Source organism: Pseudopipra pipra, chromosome W (genome assembly GCF_036250125.1).
Source record: "Pseudopipra pipra isolate bDixPip1 chromosome W, bDixPip1.hap1, whole genome shotgun sequence".
In the NCBI taxonomy this organism is placed as follows: domain Eukaryota; kingdom Metazoa; phylum Chordata; class Aves; order Passeriformes; family Pipridae; genus Pseudopipra; species Pseudopipra pipra.
The window spans coordinates 30,311,841-30,335,330 of NC_087580.1; the positions used below are offsets into that span (position 1 = coordinate 30,311,841).

A 23,490-nucleotide genomic window follows, 5' to 3' on the forward strand; every position below is an offset into this window, starting at 1 on the left:
CTGTGGGGTGGGAAGGTGGGGGTGCAGCCAGGGGTGCCCAGGGCTGTGGTGCAGAGCAGGGTCCTGCCCCCAGGGCTCTGTGTGCTGGGGCAGGGACTCTGCTGCCTGCCAGGGTCAGCTCTCAGCCTGGCCAAGGAGCTGCCACGGGGCTGGGGGAGAAGGGGTGGGTGGAAGGAGTGACCCCTCAGGGCAGGGCAGGGCTGGGCAGGGCAGGGCCCTTCAGCTGCAGGCTCAGGGCTCCTCACAGCTTCAGCTCCACCTCCTCCATTTCCAGGGGCCCTTCTCAGGAAGCACATCCCCCCAGAACACCTCCCCCTTCCCAGCCACCACAGGCTGTCTGGGATCTGCTCTGCAGCCCCTGCCCAGGCAGAGCTGCCCCTGGGCACTGGGCTGGGGATGGCTCTGGCAGCACTGGCAGGGAGCTGAGCTGGGCACAGGCAGGGGCTGCTGGCAGGAACAGCTCCTCACCCAGAGACAGGCAGGCAGGGAGAGGCAGCTGCTGCCACAAGGGCTGGGCAGGGGGATGGGGGCCCCTCCCTGCTGTCCCTGTGGCACAGACCCCTTCCCTGAGCAGCTCCTGCCTGGGCTCCTTTCCCAGCCTAAGCAGAGCCTGTGCCCTCAGGCCCACGGGGGCTGGGCTGTGCATTGCCCTGCAGCAGCCAGAGCCCAGGCAAGGACAAGGCCCTGATTTCTAGCTGTCTCTCTGTGTCCCTCCTCCCTTGGCAGCAGCACTGTGGCATTTCCCTGCCATCCCCTGCTGCCTGGGCTCTCCTTGTTCTCACCAGTGGCTTTCCTGAGCCAGTGTGGGGTTTGGGGGGGGCAGATTCCTGTCCAGACACAAACCCTTTGGGTGCTGCTGTGGGGATGTGTCTGTGGGAGCCAAGTGCCCAAGTGCCCTCCAGGCACCTTCAGGGTCTTCAGCTGTTTGCCTGGGTGTCCTGCAGGGCTGCAGGTGCCCTCCAGAAGGGCACAGCTCTGCCATAGGATCTCTGTGCTGCACAGGAGCCCCATGGAGAAAACTCCTCAGTGCTAAATCCATGCAAATGCTCTGGGCAGCTGCAAGGAGCATTTTGTGTCTCACTTTGGGAGGGGAGAGATGAAAAGGTGAGGAGTGTGTATATCTGTTCTTTGGACATGGACTCCTGGATCTCTGTGCAGTTTCTTTGGAGGGGAACAGTTGAGTGTGATGCTCCTCCAGCTCCAAGCTGCCAGCACAGGGCAGCTGAGCCCAGGACTGATGGGCAGAGCAGCTCTTCTCTCTGCACTGAGGGACCGTCCCTGTGCCCCTCAGAAACCACAAGACTTGACCTGCAGTGCAATAGAAATGTCAGGGATTTCAAACCTCCACAATCACTCCTAAGTGTGGCAGGTGCAACTGGGTGAGCAAACACAAAGAATTCCCTCAGCTCAGTCCTTCATTTGGGCAAATTGCAAACAGCAAAGCTGAGAAGCTCTTTGATGTATCACGAGTACATTTGATTTGAGATCACCCTGCATTCCAAGTTTTCTCTCCCAGCAGAGTAAGGAGTCCTTGGGAGCCCATCACAGAGTTCCTGCTCCCAATGGTCCCCTCAGCCAGCAAAAGGCAGAGCTCAGGGGAAGAAGCTACAGGGAGGTCTGAGAGAGGAGAGAGCGCCTGAAAGTGGGGTGGCTGTGAGATGTGTAATGTTTGGATGCAGAAGCCTGGTCTAACTCAGCAGTGATTTTTCCTCCTCAACAGATCAAAATACCCTGGGGAAGGAGTAAATGGCCAACAGCAGCAGCTCCATGGCCCAGTTCCTCCTCCTGGCATTTGCAGACAGGTGAGACCTGCAGCTCCTGCACTTCTGGCTCTTCCTGGCCATCTCCCTGGCTGCCCTCCTGGCCAACGGCCTCATCCTCAGCGCTGTAGCCTGTGACCACCACCTGCACACCCCCATGGGCTTCTTCCTGCTCAACCTCTCCCTCACAGACCTGGGCTGCATCTGCACCACTGTCCCCAAAGCCATGCACAATTCCCTCTGGGACACCACAACCATCTCCTACACAGGATGTGCTGCACAGGCCTTTCTGCTTGTCTTCTTCATTGGAACAGAGTTTTCCCTCCTCACCATCATGTGCTACGACCGCTACGTTGCCATCTGCAAACCCCTGCACTACGGGACCCTCCTGGGCAGCAGAGCTTGTGCCCACATGGCAGCAGCTGCCTGGGCCACTGGCTTTCTCAATTCTCTGTTGCACACAGCCAATACATTTTCCCTGCCCCTGTGCCAGGGCAATGTCCTGGGCCAGTTCTTCTGTGAAATCCCACAAATCCTCAAACTCTCCTGCTCACACTCAGGCTACCTCAGAGAACTTGGGCTCATTGTGGTTATTGCCTGTTTAATGTTTGGTTGTTTTGTTTTCATTGTTTTCTCCTATGTGCAGATCTTCAGGGCTGTGCTGTGGATCCCCTCTCAGCAGGGACAGCACAAAGCCTTTTCCACATGCCTCCCTCACCTGGCCGTGCTCTCTATTGTTATCAGCACCGCAGCATTTGCCTACCTGAAACCCTTCTCCATCTCCTCCCCATCCCTGGATCTGGCACTATCAGTTCTGTACTCAGTGGTGCCTCCAACACTGAACCCCTTCATCTACAGCCTCAGGAATCAGGAACTCAAGGATGCCCTGAGAAAAATGACGACTGGATACTTTTCAGGAGCAATAAAGTGCCAGGTTTCTCGTGCGTAGCATTCACAATGAGATTCGTTAATGGCCCAGCCTTCCTGCTCAGGTTTTTCATGGAGGTCATCGGATTGTTCTTACAATAACTTTCTGTGCCATGAAATATTATTATGCATCTGCCTTCTAAATTAGTGTCTACCCACTGAATTTGACCCAAAGATGTAAAAATGATGAATTGTGCTCTCTGAGTATTTAAACAAAATAAAGGACCCTGCAGTGCCTTCTTTGTCCAAGACCCTTCTTCTCAGATGTTCCTAAAGGACAGCACACTGCAGGACAGGGTGTATTTGCAAACGGGAAGGGGACAATAATCCCAGCCCAGCAGCACTGCCAGGGAGCAGCAGTGCTTGCTCTTTCCAGAGCTGCTCTCTTGCCCCTTCCACACTGTCCTCCTGAGCCCCTTTCTCGCTGTAAGGCCTGAGTGCTCTCTGAGCACAGTCCTGTGGGCTGGAAGCCCTTGGAGCACAGGCAGGGACAGGCCCTGGGAACTTGTGAAGCAGAGCTGGGCTCCCTTCCAGCATCTCCAGGATGCTGTGGGATCTTCTGAGGCCACTGCATGTACTGGGTCACTTCTTCTGTGTCCTTGCTCCAGGGCTGGAACTCTCCTGCAGTGACTCCATGACACTCCTGCTCTCTGCTTTCCAGGTTTCATTTTCAGATCCAATCTTCCCCTCCTGTTCACAGGGACATCCTGTGAGTGCTTCAGAGCTGCCATCCTGGGGCAGCTCCTGCCCAGCGTGGGCAGACACAAGGTCTCTCCAGCTGCTCCTCTCCCCTCCCCAGTGCCACTGTTTTCTGCAGCCTCCTCATCCTTGCCCAGCACAGCCCTCCTGGCACAGTTGGACACAGCCCTTGTTCTACCCCCTCCTCAGGCACCTGCCCAACCCCCTCATCCACAGCCTAATGGCCAGAAACCTTCAGGGCAGGGAGGCACTGGGCAAAATGCTGAGGAAAACTTTCAGCTGCACTCAAATCCAATTGGAGGGGTTGGTCTCCAGGAAGAAATCCCTTGTCATTCTCCAGAACCACCAGGACAACCTGTGTTGTGTCCTGGGCACTCCTCTGGAAGTGTGGGATATGGAAACGGTTTTGGTGTCAGGGATATTGAGAAGGCTGGGCAGTGTCACTGGGAGACCTCTCCCAAACCCTTGGAAAGGCCAGAGCCAGCCCAGAGCTTCCTGGGGCCTTGGCAAAGGCAGACATGGAACCAGTCTGCAAACAGGGCAGCAAGGAGGGTTGGCAGAGTTCCAGACTGCTCAGGCTCAGCAGGAAAGGGGATAGGGCAAGTCTTGCTGCAGCCATTCCCAGGCACTGGAAGGACAAGGCAGGGATTGCAGAATCCCTGTGGGAGGGAATAGAAGAGGATGTTGTGTGCCCAGAATTCATCAAGGCCCTTGACATGGTCTTCTGTGGTCTCCTTATGGCCAGACTGGTGAGAGCTGGACTGAAGAAGTGGAAGATGTGGTGGGTGGGAAGTTGGCTGAATGAAGAGTGTCCAATAAAATCTATGGTACAAAGTCCTCTTGGCAGCAACTTCCTGATGAAATCCCTCAGTGACCAGCCCTTGAACACCATGGGAGAACATCTTTATTATCTCTCTGTACAATGGGACAAAACGTATTTTCATTTTGTGAATGATGCCAAATTTCAGGGAGCAACCTGTGCTGGTTTAAAGATACATATTGGGGTGGGAACTCCAATAAAATGAACTCACTCCCCTTTTATTCCCCACCAGTACAGGGAGACAAAATATAAGGAGGTATAAGTGAAAACAATAAGAGTTTACTGACAAGAAATATAGCAGCAAAACCAGCAATACCAACAGAACAGTTCAAAGCAACAGCAGAGAGAGAAATTGCCTCCTCTCTACCCATCTGCCCCAACTCCCTTTTGTAAAGAGATACAAACAGGGATCAACATATGTCCCTTCTTCCTTTTCCCCCTGAATGAACAAAGAACAAAAAACAAAACCATGGGAAAGAGGGGGCAAAGCAAAATGTGGGAAACTCTCTGGTCTGAGATCAGTTGTGCTGCCCAAGAACACGCTGACTCCAGAGGTGTCCAAGCGGGGCAGAGCCGGCGACTCCGGTCCGTGCGGCGGTGGGGGGGAGGCAGCGGCTCTGCTTGATTCCATGGAGTTCTGGGGAGGCACAGTGGCCCCTTGGTTCCATGAGGTTCTGAGATGTCCCAGGATTCCTTTTGTTCCAAAGAGACCCCGCATGTCACAATGGTCCCTTGGTTCCATGAGATTTCACAGTGTCCCTGCATTCCTTTGGTTCCATGAGGCCCTGCAGTGTCACGGTGCCACTTGATTCCGTGATGTTACAAAGATCAGAATGACCCCTTGATTTAAGGCCAGCTGCACATGGGGCTGCCTTAGGGAGTTGTCACCTCCATGGACTCAGTACTGGGGTCACCACATCTGGACTGGTCTGTCTGTCTGTGAGGTTCCCCATTCTGGAGGAATGAGGAAGAACTGGAGAGGGTCTAGAGGAGATTTGACAGGATGCAGCTTTTTTCCATATTGGAAATAGAATGAAATCACCACAAAGAGCAGCACTGAAGGTTCAGACTGAAGGTGAGGAAAAAGAAATGTCACTCAACGGGAACTCTTCTGCTGCAAGAGGTCACCCAGAGGGAGTTAGGATCAGCCCATGGCTTCGTGTTCCAGGGAACAGCCAGAGCTGGTGCAGAGACATCAGGGAGGGTCTAGAAATGCTGCTGGGAGGGGGTGGGAAAGCAGGAGGGGTGTGTGCAGCCTGCAAGGCCAGAGCAGCAGCAGGGCCAGGGCAGGACAGCCTGCAGGAGAGATGGCCAAGGGCTCTGGCAGGGCTGCAAGGCCCAAAGGCACCCAGGCCTTTGTCCCCTTGCCTCTGGCAGCTGCCTCTGCCACTCAGGCCACCACAAGCCACTTTCCTGGCAGGTTCTGCCCTTGGTTTCTGCCTCGCCCCTCCCTCAGGAGCCTGGCAGGGGTTGCCCAGTTTTGGCCTTTGTTGTTCCTCCCCCTCCCATCCCAGTGCCCCCCAAACAGCCCTGAGCCAGCCGGGAGGGACAGGATCTGCTGGGCCAGGGCCTGGGGCTCAGGCCTTGGCCTTTGTGCTCCACAAAACCAAGGCAGGCTTTGCTCAGCATTGCAGGGGCCTGCCCAGAGCCTTTGTCTGCCTGCACTCCTGGCCTCCAAGGAGCTGCTCCAAGGAGTCCCTGGGGAGGCTTTGGCAGTGCCTGCCCTCAGTGGGGCCCAGCAATGCTTCAAGGCACTTGGAGTTTGGCTTCTGACTTCTTCAGCAGCTGCTTCAGTCTTCTCTCAGTACCTCAGGATCATGGGCTGGGCTGCAAACACACCGTGGGGCTCATTAAATTCCAGAAATCCCTCAGGATCTCTTTGTCTTCCTTTAATTGTCTTCAAGGCAATTTCAAAACAAGTCTTCAAAATTTGTACTTTTTTTTTTTAATTCAATTATGGATATTTTGTAGTTCAGAGGAGAGGTGATAGAGGTGTTCTCCAGGTGATCTTGATGCTGAGTGTCTCCTCAGGAGATCCACACTGACCCTGAATGATCAACCTTGCTCCTCACCCCCCAACCTCACCAGTTCTGACATGGCCCATCTTGGACTGACAGCTGATGCAACTCCAAACACACTGTGGGACCCATTAAAACACTGAAAAACAAATTATTTTCATTCCTTTAATTGTCTTCAAGTCTTCAAGACATCAACAACTAATTGGAGTTGTTTTGTAGTTTAGCTAAGCAGGAAGATTTTAAAGTGGACATCATGAAAAATATATATTTTTTGTTGAAAGGGAATGATTTACACAGGGCCTTGGAATGCAAGATGATCAGGGTGCAAAGGATTTGGATCCAAAGATAAGGGGGCAAAAGAGATTAGTAACATTTAATTATTGACCAGTTCAACAGTTATCAAGTAATTCAATAGCATTTGCTACAATTTTAACAGTGGCTGAATTATAGATTCACAAGAACAACCTTCACACCACAGTCAATTCACACCCACACCCAGGCAGAGATGTGTGGACACATCAAAAGCTGGGTGTGGAAAGGTCCCTCTCCCAAATTCTCCTTGTTGTCAGGGAAACACTCCCCTAAATCCCTTTGTGTTTGCCAGCAGACAAGGGTCCCAGCTGGAGGAGTGTTTGTTGAGGGGGATCAGAATTGTCCTGGGCACCAGCGCAGGTCTTTGGAGTGTCACAAACTGGAGGGTTCCCGAGCTGGGAGAGGCTGCCAGAGGTGTCCCACTGAGAGGGAGGTGCTGGGGAGCTGCCAGGGCCTCCCTCAGCCCCGCTGGTTGTGGGCTCCCAAGGCTTTAGTTATCTGCTGAATTTCCATCCTGGTGTCAGGAATGACTGGAGTTCCCAAAATATTTGGGAATTGTATCCAAACTATTCCATTTGGGCCACAATTCAGGAAGTGAATGTTCCAAGGCTTTCGGTGGATGACTGATTATCCTGTGTTCCCCAGCTGTTCCACTCCGAATTGTTCCCAAATTGATCATCCAGCAGCACTTGGTCCAGTCCAGGGGCTCTTCATTGCTCAGCTGGTTTGGTCAAGGCTTGTCAGGAGCTCCTGAGATCATACCTATGAGAAGGATGGGGACAGACTTAGTTGTAATAAGACAAGTGATAATGGTTTTCAACTGAAAAAGAGCAGATTGGAACTAGATATGAGGAAGAAATTTTTTACACTGAGGGTTGTGAAACACTGGCATGAGTCACCCAGAGAGGTCATAGAAGCCCCACCCTGGAAACATTCAAGGCCAGGTTAGAAAGGGTTGTGAGAACCCTGATCTAGTTGAACGTGTCCCTGTTCATTGGATTAGATGACCAAAAAGGGTCCCATCTTACACAAACTATTTAGGATTCTGTAGTTCATTCCTACAGAGCCAAGGCTGACAAAGATCACAAAGGTTTCAGACTCAGCTGAGCATCCCCTTTGATGGCCCATCTGGCAGCTCTGCTAAAAAGCTGCTGCAAAGAACCTCCAGACCTAAAGGAGCTTTTGTGCTGGGCTGAGCTGTGGCTCTCAGGGCTGGGGGGTTGGCTTTTGGCTGCCAGGTGCCCACCAAGGCTCTCTCTCACTCCTCCTTCTCCACTCCCTTTGGTGCCTGCAGGGTTGTTTCTCCCCCATTTCTCTCACTCCTCTCTGGGTCCCAGCACCCTGGATTTTATCCTTTCTCCAAAGGGTTATCACACAGGTGCCTCTGGAATTGCTTTTTGGCTCAGCTTTGGGCACTGGCTGGTCCATTTTGGAGCCACCTGAAACTGGCTCTCTCTGACACAGAGTCAACTCTTGATCTCCTCTTCCCTGAGGGAAACCTGCAGCCCCCTCCCTGCTACCAAACCTGATCCACAGGGCCATTCAAGTGCCCAGGAATACAGGAGGTCATTGAGCCCATTATTCCTTAGGCTGGTTAAACAAGACTTTGTCCTCTTCCTGTCCCTGACTGCAGGTTCTTTCTGTCAGAGCAGAGCTGGGCTGGACCTCAGCCGTGCTTTGCTCCAGAGCCTGCTGGGGTGGGGGCAGATGGCAATGGCAGAGGGACGGAGGTGCCCCAAGGAGAGCAAACCCTGCAGTCCCCAGGGCCAGAGAGACACAGGGCTGGGCTGGGCAGCCTGGCAGGACAGGGCTTTGCTGTCTGGGGTGTCTCTGCCACCGTGGAGGGCCTGGAGGCTTCAGGTGACTCTGAACTGCAGGAAGGAAAAGGTGCTGATGCAAATGTCCTTGGCTTTGGACATCTTGTGATCCAGGAACTCTGTGAAAATCACTGGTCTGTTCCTTGGCTGCAGCATCACAGGGATGACTAAGGGTTATCCAGCATTGGAACAGAATGTCCAGGGAAGTGGTTGAGTTACCACAGAATCATAGAATTGTTAATGTTGGAAAAGACCTCTGAGATCATGGAGTCCAACCATTAACCCAACACGGGCATCTTCACCACTAAACCGTGTCCCCAAGTGCCACAGCTCAATGTTTTTCGAACACTTCCAGGAATGGTGACTGGAAGACACCAGGTTTGAGCTACGAGCTCAGCAGAGGGGTTTTACTCTGAAAATATAAAATGCACCAAAAATTTCCACCCTCCAAATATTTTAAAAGGGCCTTCAGGTCTTTTAATACCTTCAGAGAGATTGCAAGGGAGAAGACACTGCACACATTTTCTCAGGAGGTCAAAAACCACACTTTTACTGCCAAACTTCAGAAAATAAGGGAGCTTGGCAAAAGGTTATAGGGCAACATTCAACCAGAATAGAGCATTCCCCAAAGCACTGACTGATCACAGGCCAACACATCCCAGTCACCTGGATGGTTTATTGACAATGTGTCCCGAGGGGCGGCACCTCCGATGCCATAGAAACCCCTCCCCCTGGATTAGGAAACCTTTGGAATTCAGGAGCTGTTCCAGTGGAGCATGAAAAGGAACAGCAACTTTCCTAAAGCCCAGACCCAAGCAGAACAAAGCCAGGCCCCCTCAGTGTCAGAGCAAAGGTCCCCCATCCCTGTGTCCCTGTGGCCGCTGAGGCGGCAGCGCAGGCCCGAGGCGGTGCCGGGCCCCGGTGCAGCCGGGGCAGAGCGGCGGCTGCGCGAGCGGCAACCCCGGCGGTGAGTGCGGCAGCCCCGTGGGAGCGGCGGCTCCGGGCACAGACGCCGGCGGCAGCCGCTGTGGCTCCTGGAACCGAGTGGCCATTGGGACACTGCAGGGCCTCCTGGAATCCAGGGGCCGGTGGGACACTGGGGAGCCTCTTGGAGCCAAGGGAACCCTGGGATGTTTTGGAACATCCTGGAATCAAGGAGCCATTGTGACACTGCAGGGCCTCATGGAACCAAAGGAACCCTCAGAGTTTTTGCAACCTCATGGAATCAAGGGGCCATTTCTGGCAGGATGCTCTGCTCGGATAATACCTAAAAAATGGTCAGAGAATGCAAACAATGCAAGGTCTCTGTAGTGAGTTACTGCTGGTGTCAAGGTGCTGTTTTTAATGTTGAATTATGCTAAACCCAAAATGCTTCATGAAACTTCAAACACACATCCTGCTTTCCAAAGCAGGATTTGACAGATAAGCTGCTCCCTGGCCTGCAAGTATGTCACCCTTAATAACTATAAAAGCCCCGTCCAACTGTCATGTGTCAGATAATTCCACAGACTTCCTTGAAGTGTGTGGAGCTTCTGCCATGAAGCAGGGACAGTTCTTTGTGGTCACTGCCCAGGGGTTAAGTGAAAGAGAGAGAACTACCCCCTGTGGTTGTGGGGTGAGTTACCTCAATCTCTGCTTCAGGATTGTTTTATTTTCCTGGCTTTGATCCAATTGCTTTAATAGAATTACTTTGATAGACTGCACTGTCCTATCTTACACTATACTGCTAGGGGTTTTTGGCTTTTATACTGTGTAGTAAATAATTCTGTTTAAGGATTTTCATCTGTTCACTTGTCTGATCAATTTTTTGTTCATTTGTCATAATAAATTATTGTTTTTATAGAAATATTTCTGATTTGCCATCACTAAAACCTGCAGGACAAAGTGATCGAATCACATCTCTATAATTCCTTCAGTCTAAACCAAAACCTGAGTCTGAGATTGGATCCAGCCACCCCCAGGCTCCTCTCTGAGAAGGAATTTGCAAAGCCATGGGGTCCTTTCTGCCCCTCGTAGCTCAACGAGACGGCTTCTGCCATCAACTTTGTCTAAGCCTTCCACCCCCCCAGCCCCAAGCCGTGACACATGGGCATGTCTTGTCCATGCAGTGCAAACATGGACTCCTGAGCTGGTCATTTGATGTCCCTCCTTGGAGGGAAGAACAAGCCCAATGCCTGGGGTGAGAGGCCAGTGCTGGGAGCGGCGCTGGCTGTGCCAGGGCACTGCTGGGTGCCCCCACCCTGAGCACTCCCACCCTTGTGCTGGTCACTGCTGTTTTCCTCTGCAGGGCGTTGTGTTGGGCACATCCTGGAGAGCAAAGTGGAAAGCAGATGGAAGCTTTGAGGCCCTGGCCTGAGGAGATGCCCCTGCAGGATGGCAGTGCTGCTGCAGAGGTCAGCTCTGTGCCAGCAGTGCCCGTGGCTGTCCCTGCCTGCAGTCCCTGGACAGTCCTGCAGCAGGACTGGGACCCACTGCCAGAGCACTGAGGCCTCCAACAACACAGGGCTCTGCAGGACAGTGTGGAAGGGAAGGGAGAGGAGGCCAGGCAGGAGAAGGGCTGCTGCTCCCTGGCAGTGCTGCTCTGCTGGGACTCTTTTCTGGCCCAGCTCTGCACAGAGGCCCTGACCCTGCAGCTGCAGAGAAGTCAGAGAGGAAAGATGTCAGGCAAACAAGCCAATGCAGAGTTCTTTATTTGGCTTAAGCACACAGCAAGTACAATTGCCAATTTGTACAGCCTGTGGGCCAGGCTAGAAAGGCAAACACAGAATTGAAAATGGTGTTTATATACTTTTATATATACATCTTTATATATATCTTTATATATATAAAGAGTTTTTGATGTGAACAAATTCTCTCAAAATAACACTCCTACCAAGAGTAAAAAATAGAGAAGATATGGTGGGCCTTTAATGAAGTACATAAAAGGATTGGCCTTTAATGAGGTACATAACATGGAGAAGAAGGAGAGTTTATGGCTTCTGAAAAACACCCAGTTATCAGTTTCCTCATGGCATCCTTGAGCTCCTGGTTCCTCAGGCTATAGATGAGGGGGTTCAATGCTGGAGGAACCACTGAGTACAGAACTGATAGTGCCAGATCCAGGGATGGGGAGGAGATGGAGGGGGGCTTCAGGTAGGCAAATGCTGCAGTGCTGAGGAACAGGGAGAGCACAGTCAGGTGAGGGAGGCAGGTGGAAAAGGCTTTGTGCCGTCCCTGCTGAGAGGGGATCCTCAGCACAGCCCTGAAGATCTGCACATAGGAGAAAACAATGAAAAGAAAACAACCAAATGCTAAACAGACACCAAACACCATGAACCCAAGTTCCCTGACATAGGACTGTGAGCAGGAGAGCTTGAGGATGTGTGGGATTTCACAGAAGAACTGGCCCAGGGCATTACCCTGGCACAGGGGCAGGGAAAATGTATTGGCTGTGTGCAACAGTGAATTTAGACACCCAGTGGCCCAGGCAGCTGCTGCCATGTGGGCACAAGCTCTGCTGCCCAGGAGGGTCCCGTAGTGCAGGGGTTTGCAGATGGCAACGTAGCGGTCGTAGCACATGATGGTGAGGAGGGAAAACTCTGCTGACATAAAGAAATAAAAGAAAAAGAGCTGTGCAGCACATCCTGTGTAGGAGATGGTTGTGGTGTTATGGAGGGAATTGTGCATGGCTTTGGGGACAGTGGTGCAGATGCAGCCCAGGTCTGTGAGGGAGAGGTTGAGCAGGAAGAAGCCCATGGGGGTGTGCAGGTGGTGGTCGCAGGCTACGGCGCTGAGGATGAGGCCGTTGGCCAGGAGGGCAGCCAGGGAGATGGCCAGGAAGAGCCAGAAGTGCAGGAGCTGCAGCTCCCTCCTGTCTGCGAATGCCAGGAGGAAGAACTGGCTGAGGGAGCTGCTGTTGGGCATTTGTTGCCTCTAGATGTGGGGCACTGTTCAAGTAGGAAATAACAGTGACAAGTTAGGGCAGAACATTCTGGGAAAATTGAAAGCCACTTTCCAACACCCCTCTCACTGCTCCATTGGTTTTCCTTTTCTAGGAGTCTCTCCTTCAGCTCCAGGGCTGGAGCCCTGGTTGAGGCTCACTACATCTGCCATGCGGAGCAGACCCTCTGCCCACTTGGTGTGAGGGGTCAGCCCTGCTCTCCACCGGTGGGGTCATGGGCATGGTGGGCACAGGGGCCTGTCCTGGTGTTCAGCTGTGTCACATGAAACTGCTCCCATTGCACTCCCAGTTTTTGAGAAAAACCAGGACAGCAGAAGGCAGTGTCACAGGTTTGTTTCATTTTATTTATTTTTTTTCCAATTCCCTCATCTCTTCTTAGGAATGTTCCTGGATGTCAGAACCCCTCAGCATTTCTGATCCACTCAGGGAGAACAGAGTAGGTCCTGCCAGGCAGAAGGATTGTCTGGGGCTTAGTGCAGAGTGAGAGGAGCTGGTCTGTCCCTCTCTCTTGTTCCCAACTGCTTTGGCTTTGCTTCTTCCTGAGAAGGACATTGATGACACTCCCATTTTGGTCTGAAAAGCCACCAGACACTGTTGAGAGCAGAGGGATCCATCCCAGACCCCTTAATGTCTCAACCTGTCTCAAGGGCTCAGCACCCCACTTGGAGACAAGGACACCTGTGGCTCATCTCCCCAACCCAACAGCATCTCCTGGCATGGGCACAGCATCTCTGCCCCTCTCCACTGGGGCTTTCAGAGAACACAGCTGTGCTGGGAGGATGATTTGCATTCTCGAGGGCAACTCCCAGCTTGGAAGGACACCTCAGAAAAGAGCCAAGTGTCCTAATGACAGGGTCTGATTGAGGGAAAAAGAGCTCCTGACCCAGGCCCACAGACTTCACTGCCCACAGCCCACAGGGCAGAGGACAATGGGAATGTCTCATTCCCAGGGACACACCTGCCATAGGGGAATCCCAGGAACAGTGTTGGACTAGCTTGAACTCCCCTCCCAGTGAGTCTGACTGAGAGAAGGAGGGAACAACTTCAGGACCATGGGCAAGCTGAGAACCAAGGAAATGCAGAGGGAGGGTCCAGCTGGGAGAGGCCAGGGCAGAGCCCACTGGGCACTCAGGGCAGCGTCACCCTGAGCCAGCTGTGCCACCTGCCAGACACCAACAGTGCCAGCAAGTTGTTCCCAGCCCTGAGCAGCTCCTCACAATTCCCTCTCCAACTCAAACAACCAGGCATGTGGCTTGAGAGCTTGAGAGAAATCCCTCCTTGGACCTTCCCCTTGAAGTATCCCCTGGAAAATATCCTGGAGTGCTCTGGTTCTGTGAGCAGCCCTGACCCATGGAAGTCTTGCTTGATAGCAGAAGAAACCTGCCCTGCCCTGCCAGGCTTTGCTCTTTCCACCCCCAGCCTCTGCCCAGCCCTGAGGGAGCTCCCCAGCCCGGCTGAGAGCTGCCCCTGGCAGTGGCAGAGCTCCTGCCCTGGCACAGCCCTGGGCTGCAGGACCCTGCTCTGCAGGACAGCTTGGGGCAGCCTGGGTGGCACAGCCCAGCTTCACAACCCTGCAGCCATCCCTGGGAGAAGGGAACCCTGCTGGGATGTGCCTGGGATGGTGCAGCAGGGAGTGGGATGTGCCAGCGTTAGGAGATCTTTGCACCAACTGCAGACACATTGCCCTTCATGCTGACTCACCCTGAGGAAGCCTGGAAAGATTCCTCCTCCAGTGGATCTTCCTCTCGACTTCCCTCCCAGCTCAGGCTGTGTGTAACCTCTCTCTGCCTTGCTTTTGTGCCCTGGGTGCTGCGGGCAGTGCCCTCAGCCCTGCTGGGCTGTGCAGAGGAGCTGCTCACCAGCAGAGCTGTCTCTTTGAAGCTCTTCTTGGTTGCCAGGAGCTCCCTGTGTGCCAGGAGCCCGGCACAGCTCAGCAGCACAGCAACAGCCCCAGGCATTTCATGATCCTCAGGGGATTGGTGTTGTTTACATGAGACTCAGTCCCTGAGAGGAAGTTCAAACAACTTTTCAACAAGTCAAAATGAGTTTGAAATACTGAAGTTTCTTGTACTGTTAATGGGTCCCACTGAAGGACATGACTGTGAAAGTGTCCCCAGGTTCCCGTTGGAGCAGAAAACTGCAGACAGTGATGACAAGGATGGACAAGCAAGGCAAAGGTGGCTCTAATGCTGAATAAACTTTGACTTGTTTTTTTAATCCAATGGGCCAAGGCCTGACCCCCAGCCCCTGGGAAGGCACATCCTGTCCCTGCCTCATTCCTCTGGGCTCTTCCTGGGGCACTGGGATGTGGGATGTGCAATGCCAAGGGCAGGACCATGGGGTGGCACCTGCCAGGCTGCTGAGCAGGGACAAGGAGGCCATGAGGCCCCAGGGCTGCAAGGGGCACTCCCCTCCTCCTGGCATCAGGGGCACAGACAGCAGCCCTGGCCAAAGGCCTGCAGAAGGTGGCTCTGTCAGGGCCCTTCAGCTTCTCCCCATCCCTGTCTCCTCTCCAGCCCAGGCTGTCCTACGGTGTCCATGCCCTGCCCCTTTCCCTGCAGGCTGTTGTCATCCCCCCGGCTGCCCCACCTGGCTGGCACCTTCCTGCACTGACATCTCTGCGTCCTCCCTGGCTCTTCCTGCACACACAAAGCCTTGGGCTCATCCAGACTCCTCCTGGGTGACGTGTTGCAGCCCAGTGTTTTCCATGGAGTGAAATTCCTTTTTCCTCATGTCCACTCAGGACCTCCCCAGCTGCATTTGGCATTAATTCTTTCTTTCTCATGCTCCTTTCTGCTCTGACAAAAGGATCCACCATCTCTAAATCCTCCCTTCAAGCCCTCTCAGGGCTGTCCTGTACTGTCCTCGGTCTCCACACCAGTGAGGCCACAGCTCCTTAACCCCTCTCTGCTACTCATGTGCTTGAGACCTTTAAAGCCCATCTTGGGAGATCTCTGGGCACTCACTAATGTTTTTGCAGATGAAAATATCGTGCTCATAGTCTAAGTAAATCACAGTTGCCATGAAAACCAGCATGCATTCTCATTGCTATGGTCAGTTACCATGGTAAATAGAATACATTCTCATTGTCACAGTCAGTTACCATGGCAACCATAATACATTGTCATTGCTATGGTCGGTTACCATGTCAACCATAATACATTCCCATTGCTACAGTAAATTACTGTGGCAAACAGCATACTTCCCACTGCTACGGTCAGTTACCATGGCAACCATAATACTTCCCACTGGTACAGTCAGTTACCATGGCAACCAGCATACATTCCAATTGCTATACTCAGTGACCATGGCAACCATCACACATTCCCATTGCTACAGTTGGTTGCCATGGCAATCATCATACATTCCTGTCACTACAGTCAGTGACCATGGCAACCACCACACATTCCCATTGCTATGGTGAGTTACCATGGCAACCATCATACAGTCGCATTGATACGGTCAGTTACCATGGCAACCACCATACATCCCCACTGCTGTGGTCAGTTACCATGGCAAACAGCATATATTCTCATTGCCACGGTCAGTTACCACAGCAACTACCATACATTCCCATTCCTAAGGGCAGTTACCATGGCAACCATCACACATTCCCATTCCTACAGTCAGTTACCGTAGCAACAATCATACTTTCCCACTGGTATGCTTGGTTACCATGGCAACCAGCATACATTCTCATTGCCAAGGTCAGTTACCATGGCAACCATCATACATTGCCATTGGTACAGTCAGTTACCTTGGCAACCATCATACATTCCCGTTTCTACAGTCAGTTACCGTGGCAACCATCATACAGTCCTATTGCTACCATCAGTTACCATGGCAACCATCATACAGTCGCATTGCTACGGTTGGTCACTATGGTAACCAACATACAACACACTTGCTACGGTCAGTTACCATGGAAACCATCATACATTCCCATTCCAACAGTCGGTTACCATGGCAACCATCATACATTCCCATTGATCTGATCGGTTACCACGGTAACCATCACACATTCCCATTGCTGTAGTCGGTTACCATGGCAACCATCACACATTCCCATTGCTATGGTCGGTTACCACGGCAACCATCACACATCCCCATTGCTGTGGTTGGTTACCATGGCAACCATTATACAGTCCACTGCTACAATCAGTTACCATGGCAACCATCATTTAGCCATGTTCTATGATCAGTTACCACAGAAACCATCTGAATTCCAGTTTCTATGGTCAGTTACCATGGCAACCATCATACAGTCGTATTGCTACAGTCGGTTACCATGGCAGCCATCACACATTCCCGTTCCTACTGTCAGTTACTATGGCAAGATCATACATTCCCATTGCTACAGTCATTTACCATGGCAACCATCATAGAGGCCTATTGCTATCATCAGTTACCATGACAACCAGCATACATTCCCATTCCTACGGTCAGTTACCATGACAACCAGCATACATTCCCATTGCTACAGTCAGTTACCATGGCAATCATCATACTTCCCATTGCTGCAGTCAGTTACTATGGCAACCAGCATACATTCTTTATGCCATGGTTGGTTACCATGGCAACTATCATACCTTTCCCATTGCGTTAGTCAGTTACCATGGCAACCATCACACAGTTCCATTGCTTTTGCCTTTTACCATGGCAGCCATCATACATTCTTATTGTTATGGTTGGTTACCATGGAAACCAGCATACATTTCCATTGCTGCGGGCAGTTACCACAGGAACCATAATACTTCCCACTGGTACCGTCGGTTACCATGGCAACCATCATACATTCCTGTTGCTATGGTCAGTTACCCTGGCAATCAGCATACATTTCCATTGCTACAGTCAGTTACCATAACAACCATCATACTGTCTCGTTGCTATGGTCAGTTACCATGGCAACCATCATACACTCCCGTTGCTATGGTCGGTTACCATGGCAACGAGCATACAGTTTTCTCTACAGTCAGTTACCATGGGAACCATCACACATTTCAGTTGCTACAGTCAGTTACCATGGCAACCATCATATATTCTTACTGCTATGGTCGGTTGCCATGGCAAACAGCATAAATTCCCATTGTTACAGTCGGTTACCATGGCAACCAGCATACATTCCCATTTCTACAGTCAGTTACCATGGTAACCATCATACGGTCGTTTACCATTGTAACCAGCATACATTCCCGCTTCTGTGGTCAGTTACTATGACAACCATCATACATTCAAATTGCTATGGTCAGTTACCATGGCAACCATCATATTTCCCTTTGGTACAGTCAGTTACCATGGCAACCATCACACATTCAAATTGCTACGGTCATTTACCACAGCAAGCATCAATCATTCCTGTTGCTACAGTCACCATGGTAAACATCACATATTTCCATTGTAACGGTTTGTTACCATGGCACCATCACAGATTCGCATTGCTATGCTCAGTTACTATGGCAACCATCATAAAGTCACATTCCTATGGTCAGTTACCACGGCAACCAGCATACATTTCTGTTGTTACAGTCAGTTACCATGGCAACCATCAGACATTTCCATTGCTATGGGCAGTTATCATGACAACCAGCATACATTCTTGTTGCTATGGTCGGTTACCATGGCAACCAGCATACATTCCCATAGCTACAGTCAGTTACTATGGTAACCTCTTGGTTCCTCTTGGAGAGAAGCAGATGCAGATGAGCCTCCCTCTTGTCCACCAACCTACCAGCTGTGCTCTAAAGGCCTGTGTGCCAAGGGGTATCTTCACCAAGACTCTGCACAAACCTCTGGGACTCTTTGCATCCTGTCGTGGTGCCTTTCCAGTGAATTCCAGGGTTATCAAAGCCAACTTGAATGGGCTCTTTGTCTCACTCCACAAGGGCACCCAAACCAGTCTCTCCTCTCACCCTCACCCACAAAAGTTCACCCAGTTTGTTCATCCCCTAGAGCAGCTGCACAGGTCCCAGAAGCTCCTTCCCACTGAGGACACCTCTCTCCTGCTCTCTCTCTCCTGGGTCTCCTTGGCCTTCTCTCCCAACCCATCACAGCCCTGCAACCTGGGAACTGTCTCAGCAGGCCTGGGCTGTTATTGCCTGCAAGTGGAATGAAGAGAGACTTGGGGCTGCAGCTCCTCCTGCCTGTGCCCCACACGCAGGGCATTGGGGCCTGTCTGGCTGCAGCCCCTCAACGGGGGCACCGGGGTAAGAACAGACTTGCAGTGGGGAAAGCTGCTCTGAAAGCCCCGAGAGCTGGGGTGTGCAGAGGCTTTGCTGACAATGGCCTTGGGGGGGGATGTGCTGGGACTCAGGCCCAGGGGGAAAATCACAGGCCTGATCCCTGAGGAGATCAGCACATGCTGCTGAAATGCTGGGGGAGAACTGCCATTGTACTCTGAGGACATGTAGAAAATACCCTGATAAAGAACAGGAGAGAGACCTCTCTCCCTGTGCCACCTGACCCCATTTGGTCACCTGAACACACCTATGGGCTGCTCTGGACAGAAGGAACAGTGACAGGTTCCCCTGTCCTACATGTGGGCCCCTTCTGCCACTGAAGTTGGCCAAAGCAATGTCCCAGCAGCCTCCAAAGAGGTCCCACAGCTGCTGCCCTGTCCCTCGGAACTGCTTGATAGATATAAACACAATTAAGGTGTTGACTAATGTGCTATTTAAACTTCTGAAAGATGGGGCAGCTCCCTGAAGCTCAAAGCATGAAACCAGTCAATTGAGAAGCACTGAATGACCAGAGAGCAACTGGAGGAGGAAACCAGGGAGCAACAGGAACGACACACATCCAGCAAGTCTACTGAAGAGATGTCCTTAGACATGGCTATTTAAACAGAAGAGGTGGAAACACCTGAAGAGAAAGGGAGATGAAGTTACAGATGGAATATTGGTAATACAGGTAGTGGGACAGATCAGTATTTCTTCTCCTGCCATCAGTACACTTCCAGGAATTTCTTGTTCTGTCGTGGTGGGAAAACTTTGCCATTTCTTAAAAGTACTCAAATGACTCAGTAATGAAAATGTGCTTAAATATTATTTAATTGCGAAAATATTAAAATTGTGCCTCTTTCCAGACAGACATTACTTGTCTGGCCATGAACAGGCAGCACCACAGGCTGTGCTGGATTATGGGGTGTCTCCAGTGGCACAAAGGAATCAAGGGGCCATTGTGACACTGCAGGGCCTCATGGAACCAAAAGATCCTTGGGACAATGCATGATGAAAAAGGGAATAGAATATAGAGGTGGAAAATGTCATGGTTTCAGTTTTAGTATTTTAGGCTGTTTTTTGAATATTGTTTTGGAGGGACTGTCTCTTTAAGATAGAATGCCTGCCCCACGCTGGGGCTGGTCAGGGAGGGGAAGAAAGATAGAAAATGCCAGGCATGAAAAGGAACTTTATCTCCTCCCTGGACCCCGAGGGCTTGTGTAAGAATAAATTATTCTTTTTTTTTTTAAATACTCTCATTTGGCCAGACATTAAAACCTGTGGGACAAAGTGGTTCAATCACACTTCTGTAATTCCTTAAATTTTTTTTGTTGACAAAATCTGAGGCAAAGATTGCATCCCTTATTCCTTGAGGCTCTGCAGTGCCACAATGGCTCCTTGATTCCATGAGGTTGCACTGTTTCCCAGCATTCTTGAGCTCCATAAGGCCCTGCAGTGTGACAAGGGGCCACCGATTCCATCATTTTCCCCAGTGTCACAATGGACCCTTGATTCCATGAGGTTCCCCAGTGTCACAATGGTCCCTTTGACTCCAGAAGGCCTTGCAGAATCAGAATGGCCCCTTGATTCTGTGAGGTTCCACAGTGTCACAATGGACCCTTGATTCCATGAGATTCCACAGTGTTCCATTGGTTCCCTTTGGTTCCAAAAGGTTCTGGGATGTCACAATGGCCCCTTGATTCCCTGACATTCCACAAAGTCCCGGGCTCCTTTTGATTCCATGAGGTTCTGCAGTGTCCCATGTTCCCTTTGGTTCCAGGAGGCCCCAGGGTATTCAATGACCCCTGGATTCCAGGAGATTCCACAGTGTCCTGGGGTTCCCTTGTCTCCCTGACTTTTGGCAGTGTCCTGGGGTCCCTTTGTTCCCAGGAGGTTCCTTTGTTTCCATCAGGCCCTGCCATGTCCCAGACTCCCTTTGGTTCCATGAGGTGCTGCAGGGTCACAATGTCCCCTTTATTCCATGAGTTTTCTCCATGTCCCAGGGTTCCTTTGGTTCCATGGAGTTCCACAGTGCCAAAACTCCCTGCTTCTTATCCTTCCTATATTTGTGGGCCCATTCTATCCCTGCCTGGGATGGAGCACCATTGTGTTTGTGCAGGAATGGATCCATGGCCATCCTGCCACTGCACCAATTGAATGCTGCACAAACGTCACTGCAGGCCCGACCCTGGATGCAGGAACAGTCTGGGAACTACAGGCCTGCTCCCATTCAGCAGAGCCAGTCGGGGTCCCAAAGAGCACAAGTGATTGACTACAACCCCTGCAGTTCTCTGGCATTGCTGGGGACAAATGCATGAACTGCCAGGAGCTCTGCAGAGCCCTGACAGTGCCACTGCAATCCCAAGCTGCATTGCCCGGGTCAACCCTCAGCACAGCCAAGGCCACAACCCTTCCTGAAAGGTGTCCCTTCTGGGCAGGGCCAGGGGGACAAACCCCTCCATCTGTCCCTGCACATGTTGTGTCCAAGTCTCATCCCCCACTTAGGAACAAAGTCAGGCTACATTGGGTGTTTAGCTTGGCATTTTCTTCACTCTTTTGTGCTTCCAACACACACACACCAGTGTGGGCAGAGTCTGGCCCCCCAAAGAACACAAGACCTGACTATTTGTGGCTCCTGCTGCAGTGGCTGGAACTTGGACCACAATCTGTGCCAGGAGCAGAGAGGTCCCTCCCCATAGAAACTTCTTGGCAATGGAGTTCTTAAGAAAACGGGACAGGCTGTGGGGATCACTTGCAGGGCACAGCCAAGGACATGTCTTGAGCGTCCTCTTGTTTACCATGACCAGCTTTTTCAGCCTCTATCTCTGTGTTTTCTCATGCTTGTTCCTCCAGAAACCACTGGGATACTACCCTTGCTTTGGTTCTTTCCTAGACATCCCAGGACAAGTCTTGCCCAGTCCCCACATACCACTTCTGGCTGCCCATCATTAGTCTCAGAGCCCAAGGCCGAATCCCCCCTCCTCAGCTGCAAGGTCACCCTCAGAGGTTCTGCCATTGACCCACTTGCTCAAAGTTTCATACAGATACCTTGGAACTTCCTTGGAATTAATTTGTTACCTTTTGGGCTTAGAATGGTTTCTCCAAGACTTGGCAATTCATGTCCTAGAAATGGAAATTCTTTGGAGAAGGAGTTTGGGACTCAAAGAATCACAGAATGGTTTGGGTTGGAAGGGAGCTAAAAGGTCATCTGGTCCAAGTCCCTGGACGTGGGCAGTGACATCTTTTACTCATTGAGGTTCCTCACACACCGTGACCTTGGACAAATGCAGGGATGGGACATCTACTTCTCTGAAAACCTCTTCCAGTTCTTGCTGCCCTTATTGTTAAATCTTTCCTCCTGTTATCCAGTATAAAACTCTTCTCTTTCAGTTCAAAGCCACTGCCCCATGTTCTGCCACTACAGGCCTTGGTAAAAAGTATCACTGAGATTTCCTTAGACTAGGAGCATGACATTTTCATCTGCAAAAACATCTGTGAGTGCCCAGAGATCTCCCAAGATGGGCTTTAAAGGTCTCAAGCACATAAGCACTAGAGAGGGGCTAAGGAGCTGTGGCCTCACTGGTGTGGAGACTGAGGACAGTACAGGACAGCCCTCAGAGGGCTTGAAGGGAGGATTTAGAGATGGTGGATCCTTTTGTCGGAGAAGAAAAGAGCATGAGAGAAAAAATTAATGCCAAGTGCAGCTGGGGAGGTCCTGAGTGGACATGAGGAAAAAGGAATTTCACTCCATGGAAAACACTGTGCTGGAACACGTCACCCAGGAGGAGTCTGGATGAGCCCCAGGCTTTGTGTGCGCAGGAAGAGCCAGGGAGGACGCAGAGATGTCAGTGCAGGAAGGTGCCAGCCAGGTGGGGCAGCCGGGGGGATGACGACAGCCTGCAGGGAAAGGGGCAGGGCATGGACACCGTAGGACAGCCTGGGCTGGGGAGGAGACAGGCATGGGGAGAAGCTGAAAGCCCTGACAGAGCCACCTTCTGCAGGCCTTTGGCCATGGCTGCTGTCTGTGCCCCTGATGCCAGGAGGAGGGGAGTGGCCCTTGCAGCCCTGGGGCCTCATGGCCTCCTTGTCCCTGCTCAGCAGCCTGGCAGGTGCCACCCCATGGTCCTGCCCTTGGCATTGCACATCCCACATCCCAGTGCCCCAGGAAGAGCCCTGAGGAATGAGGCAGGGACAGGATCTGCCTTCCCAGGGGCTGGGGATCAGGGCTTGGCCCATTGGATTAAGGAAACAAGTCAAGGTTTCTTCAGCATCAGAGCCACCTTTCCCTTGCTTGTCCATCCTTGTCATCACTGTCTGCAGTTTTCTGCTCTAACTGGAACCCAGGGAGACATTCTCAGTTGTGTCCCTCAGTGAGACTCATTAGCACTACAAGAAACTTCAGTGTTTCAATCTCATTTTGACTTCTTGAGAAGTTGTTTGAACTTCCTCTCAGGGACTGAGTCTCATATAAACAACACCAAACCCCCCTGAGGGTCATGAAATGCCTGGGGCTGTTGCTGTGCTGCTGAGCTGGGTCAGGCTCCTGGCACACAGGGAGCTCCTGGCAAGCAAGAAGAGCTTCAAAGAGACAGCTCTGCTGGTGAGCAGCTCCTCTGCACAGCCCAGCAGGGCTGAGGGCACTGCCAGGGCAGCTCAGGGACACCAACAGGGCACAGACAGAGCTTCAACGGGCTCAGCACTGGCAGGAGGGCTGAGAGCTCCCTGCAGGAGGAATCTTGGCAGGGCTGCACAAGGTGAGTCTGTGGCTGCAGGGCAGTGCAGGGGCAGCTCCTGGAGGCATCTCCTAAAGCTGGCCCAGCCCCAGCTGATGGGATGGGTGAGCAGGGGGCTGTTTGGAGGCCCTTTGGAAGAGCTGTGAAGCTGGGAGTGCAGGCAGGGGTGCCCAGGGCTGTGGGGCAGAGCAGGGTCCTGCAGCCCAGGGCGCTGTGCTGGGCAGGGACTCTGCTGCCTGCCAGGGGCAG

General features: G+C 51.9%; 2 protein-coding genes across 2 annotated transcripts in view; one reads left to right on the top strand and one right to left on the bottom strand.

Annotated features, from left to right (window-relative positions):
• The window catches only part of LOC135405287 (zinc finger protein 665-like), a 137,056-nt gene that overhangs the window by 24,710 nt on the left and 88,856 nt on the right, over positions 1 to 23,490 (top strand). The gene's annotated exons all lie outside the window — the stretch shown is intronic.
• On the bottom strand, positions 11,274 to 12,256 carry LOC135405441 (olfactory receptor 14J1-like). Its single transcript, XM_064640138.1, has one exon. It carries the CDS (start codon positions 12,254 to 12,256, stop codon positions 11,288 to 11,290), a length of 969 nt encoding a protein of 322 aa, XP_064496208.1. The 3' UTR covers positions 11,274 to 11,287.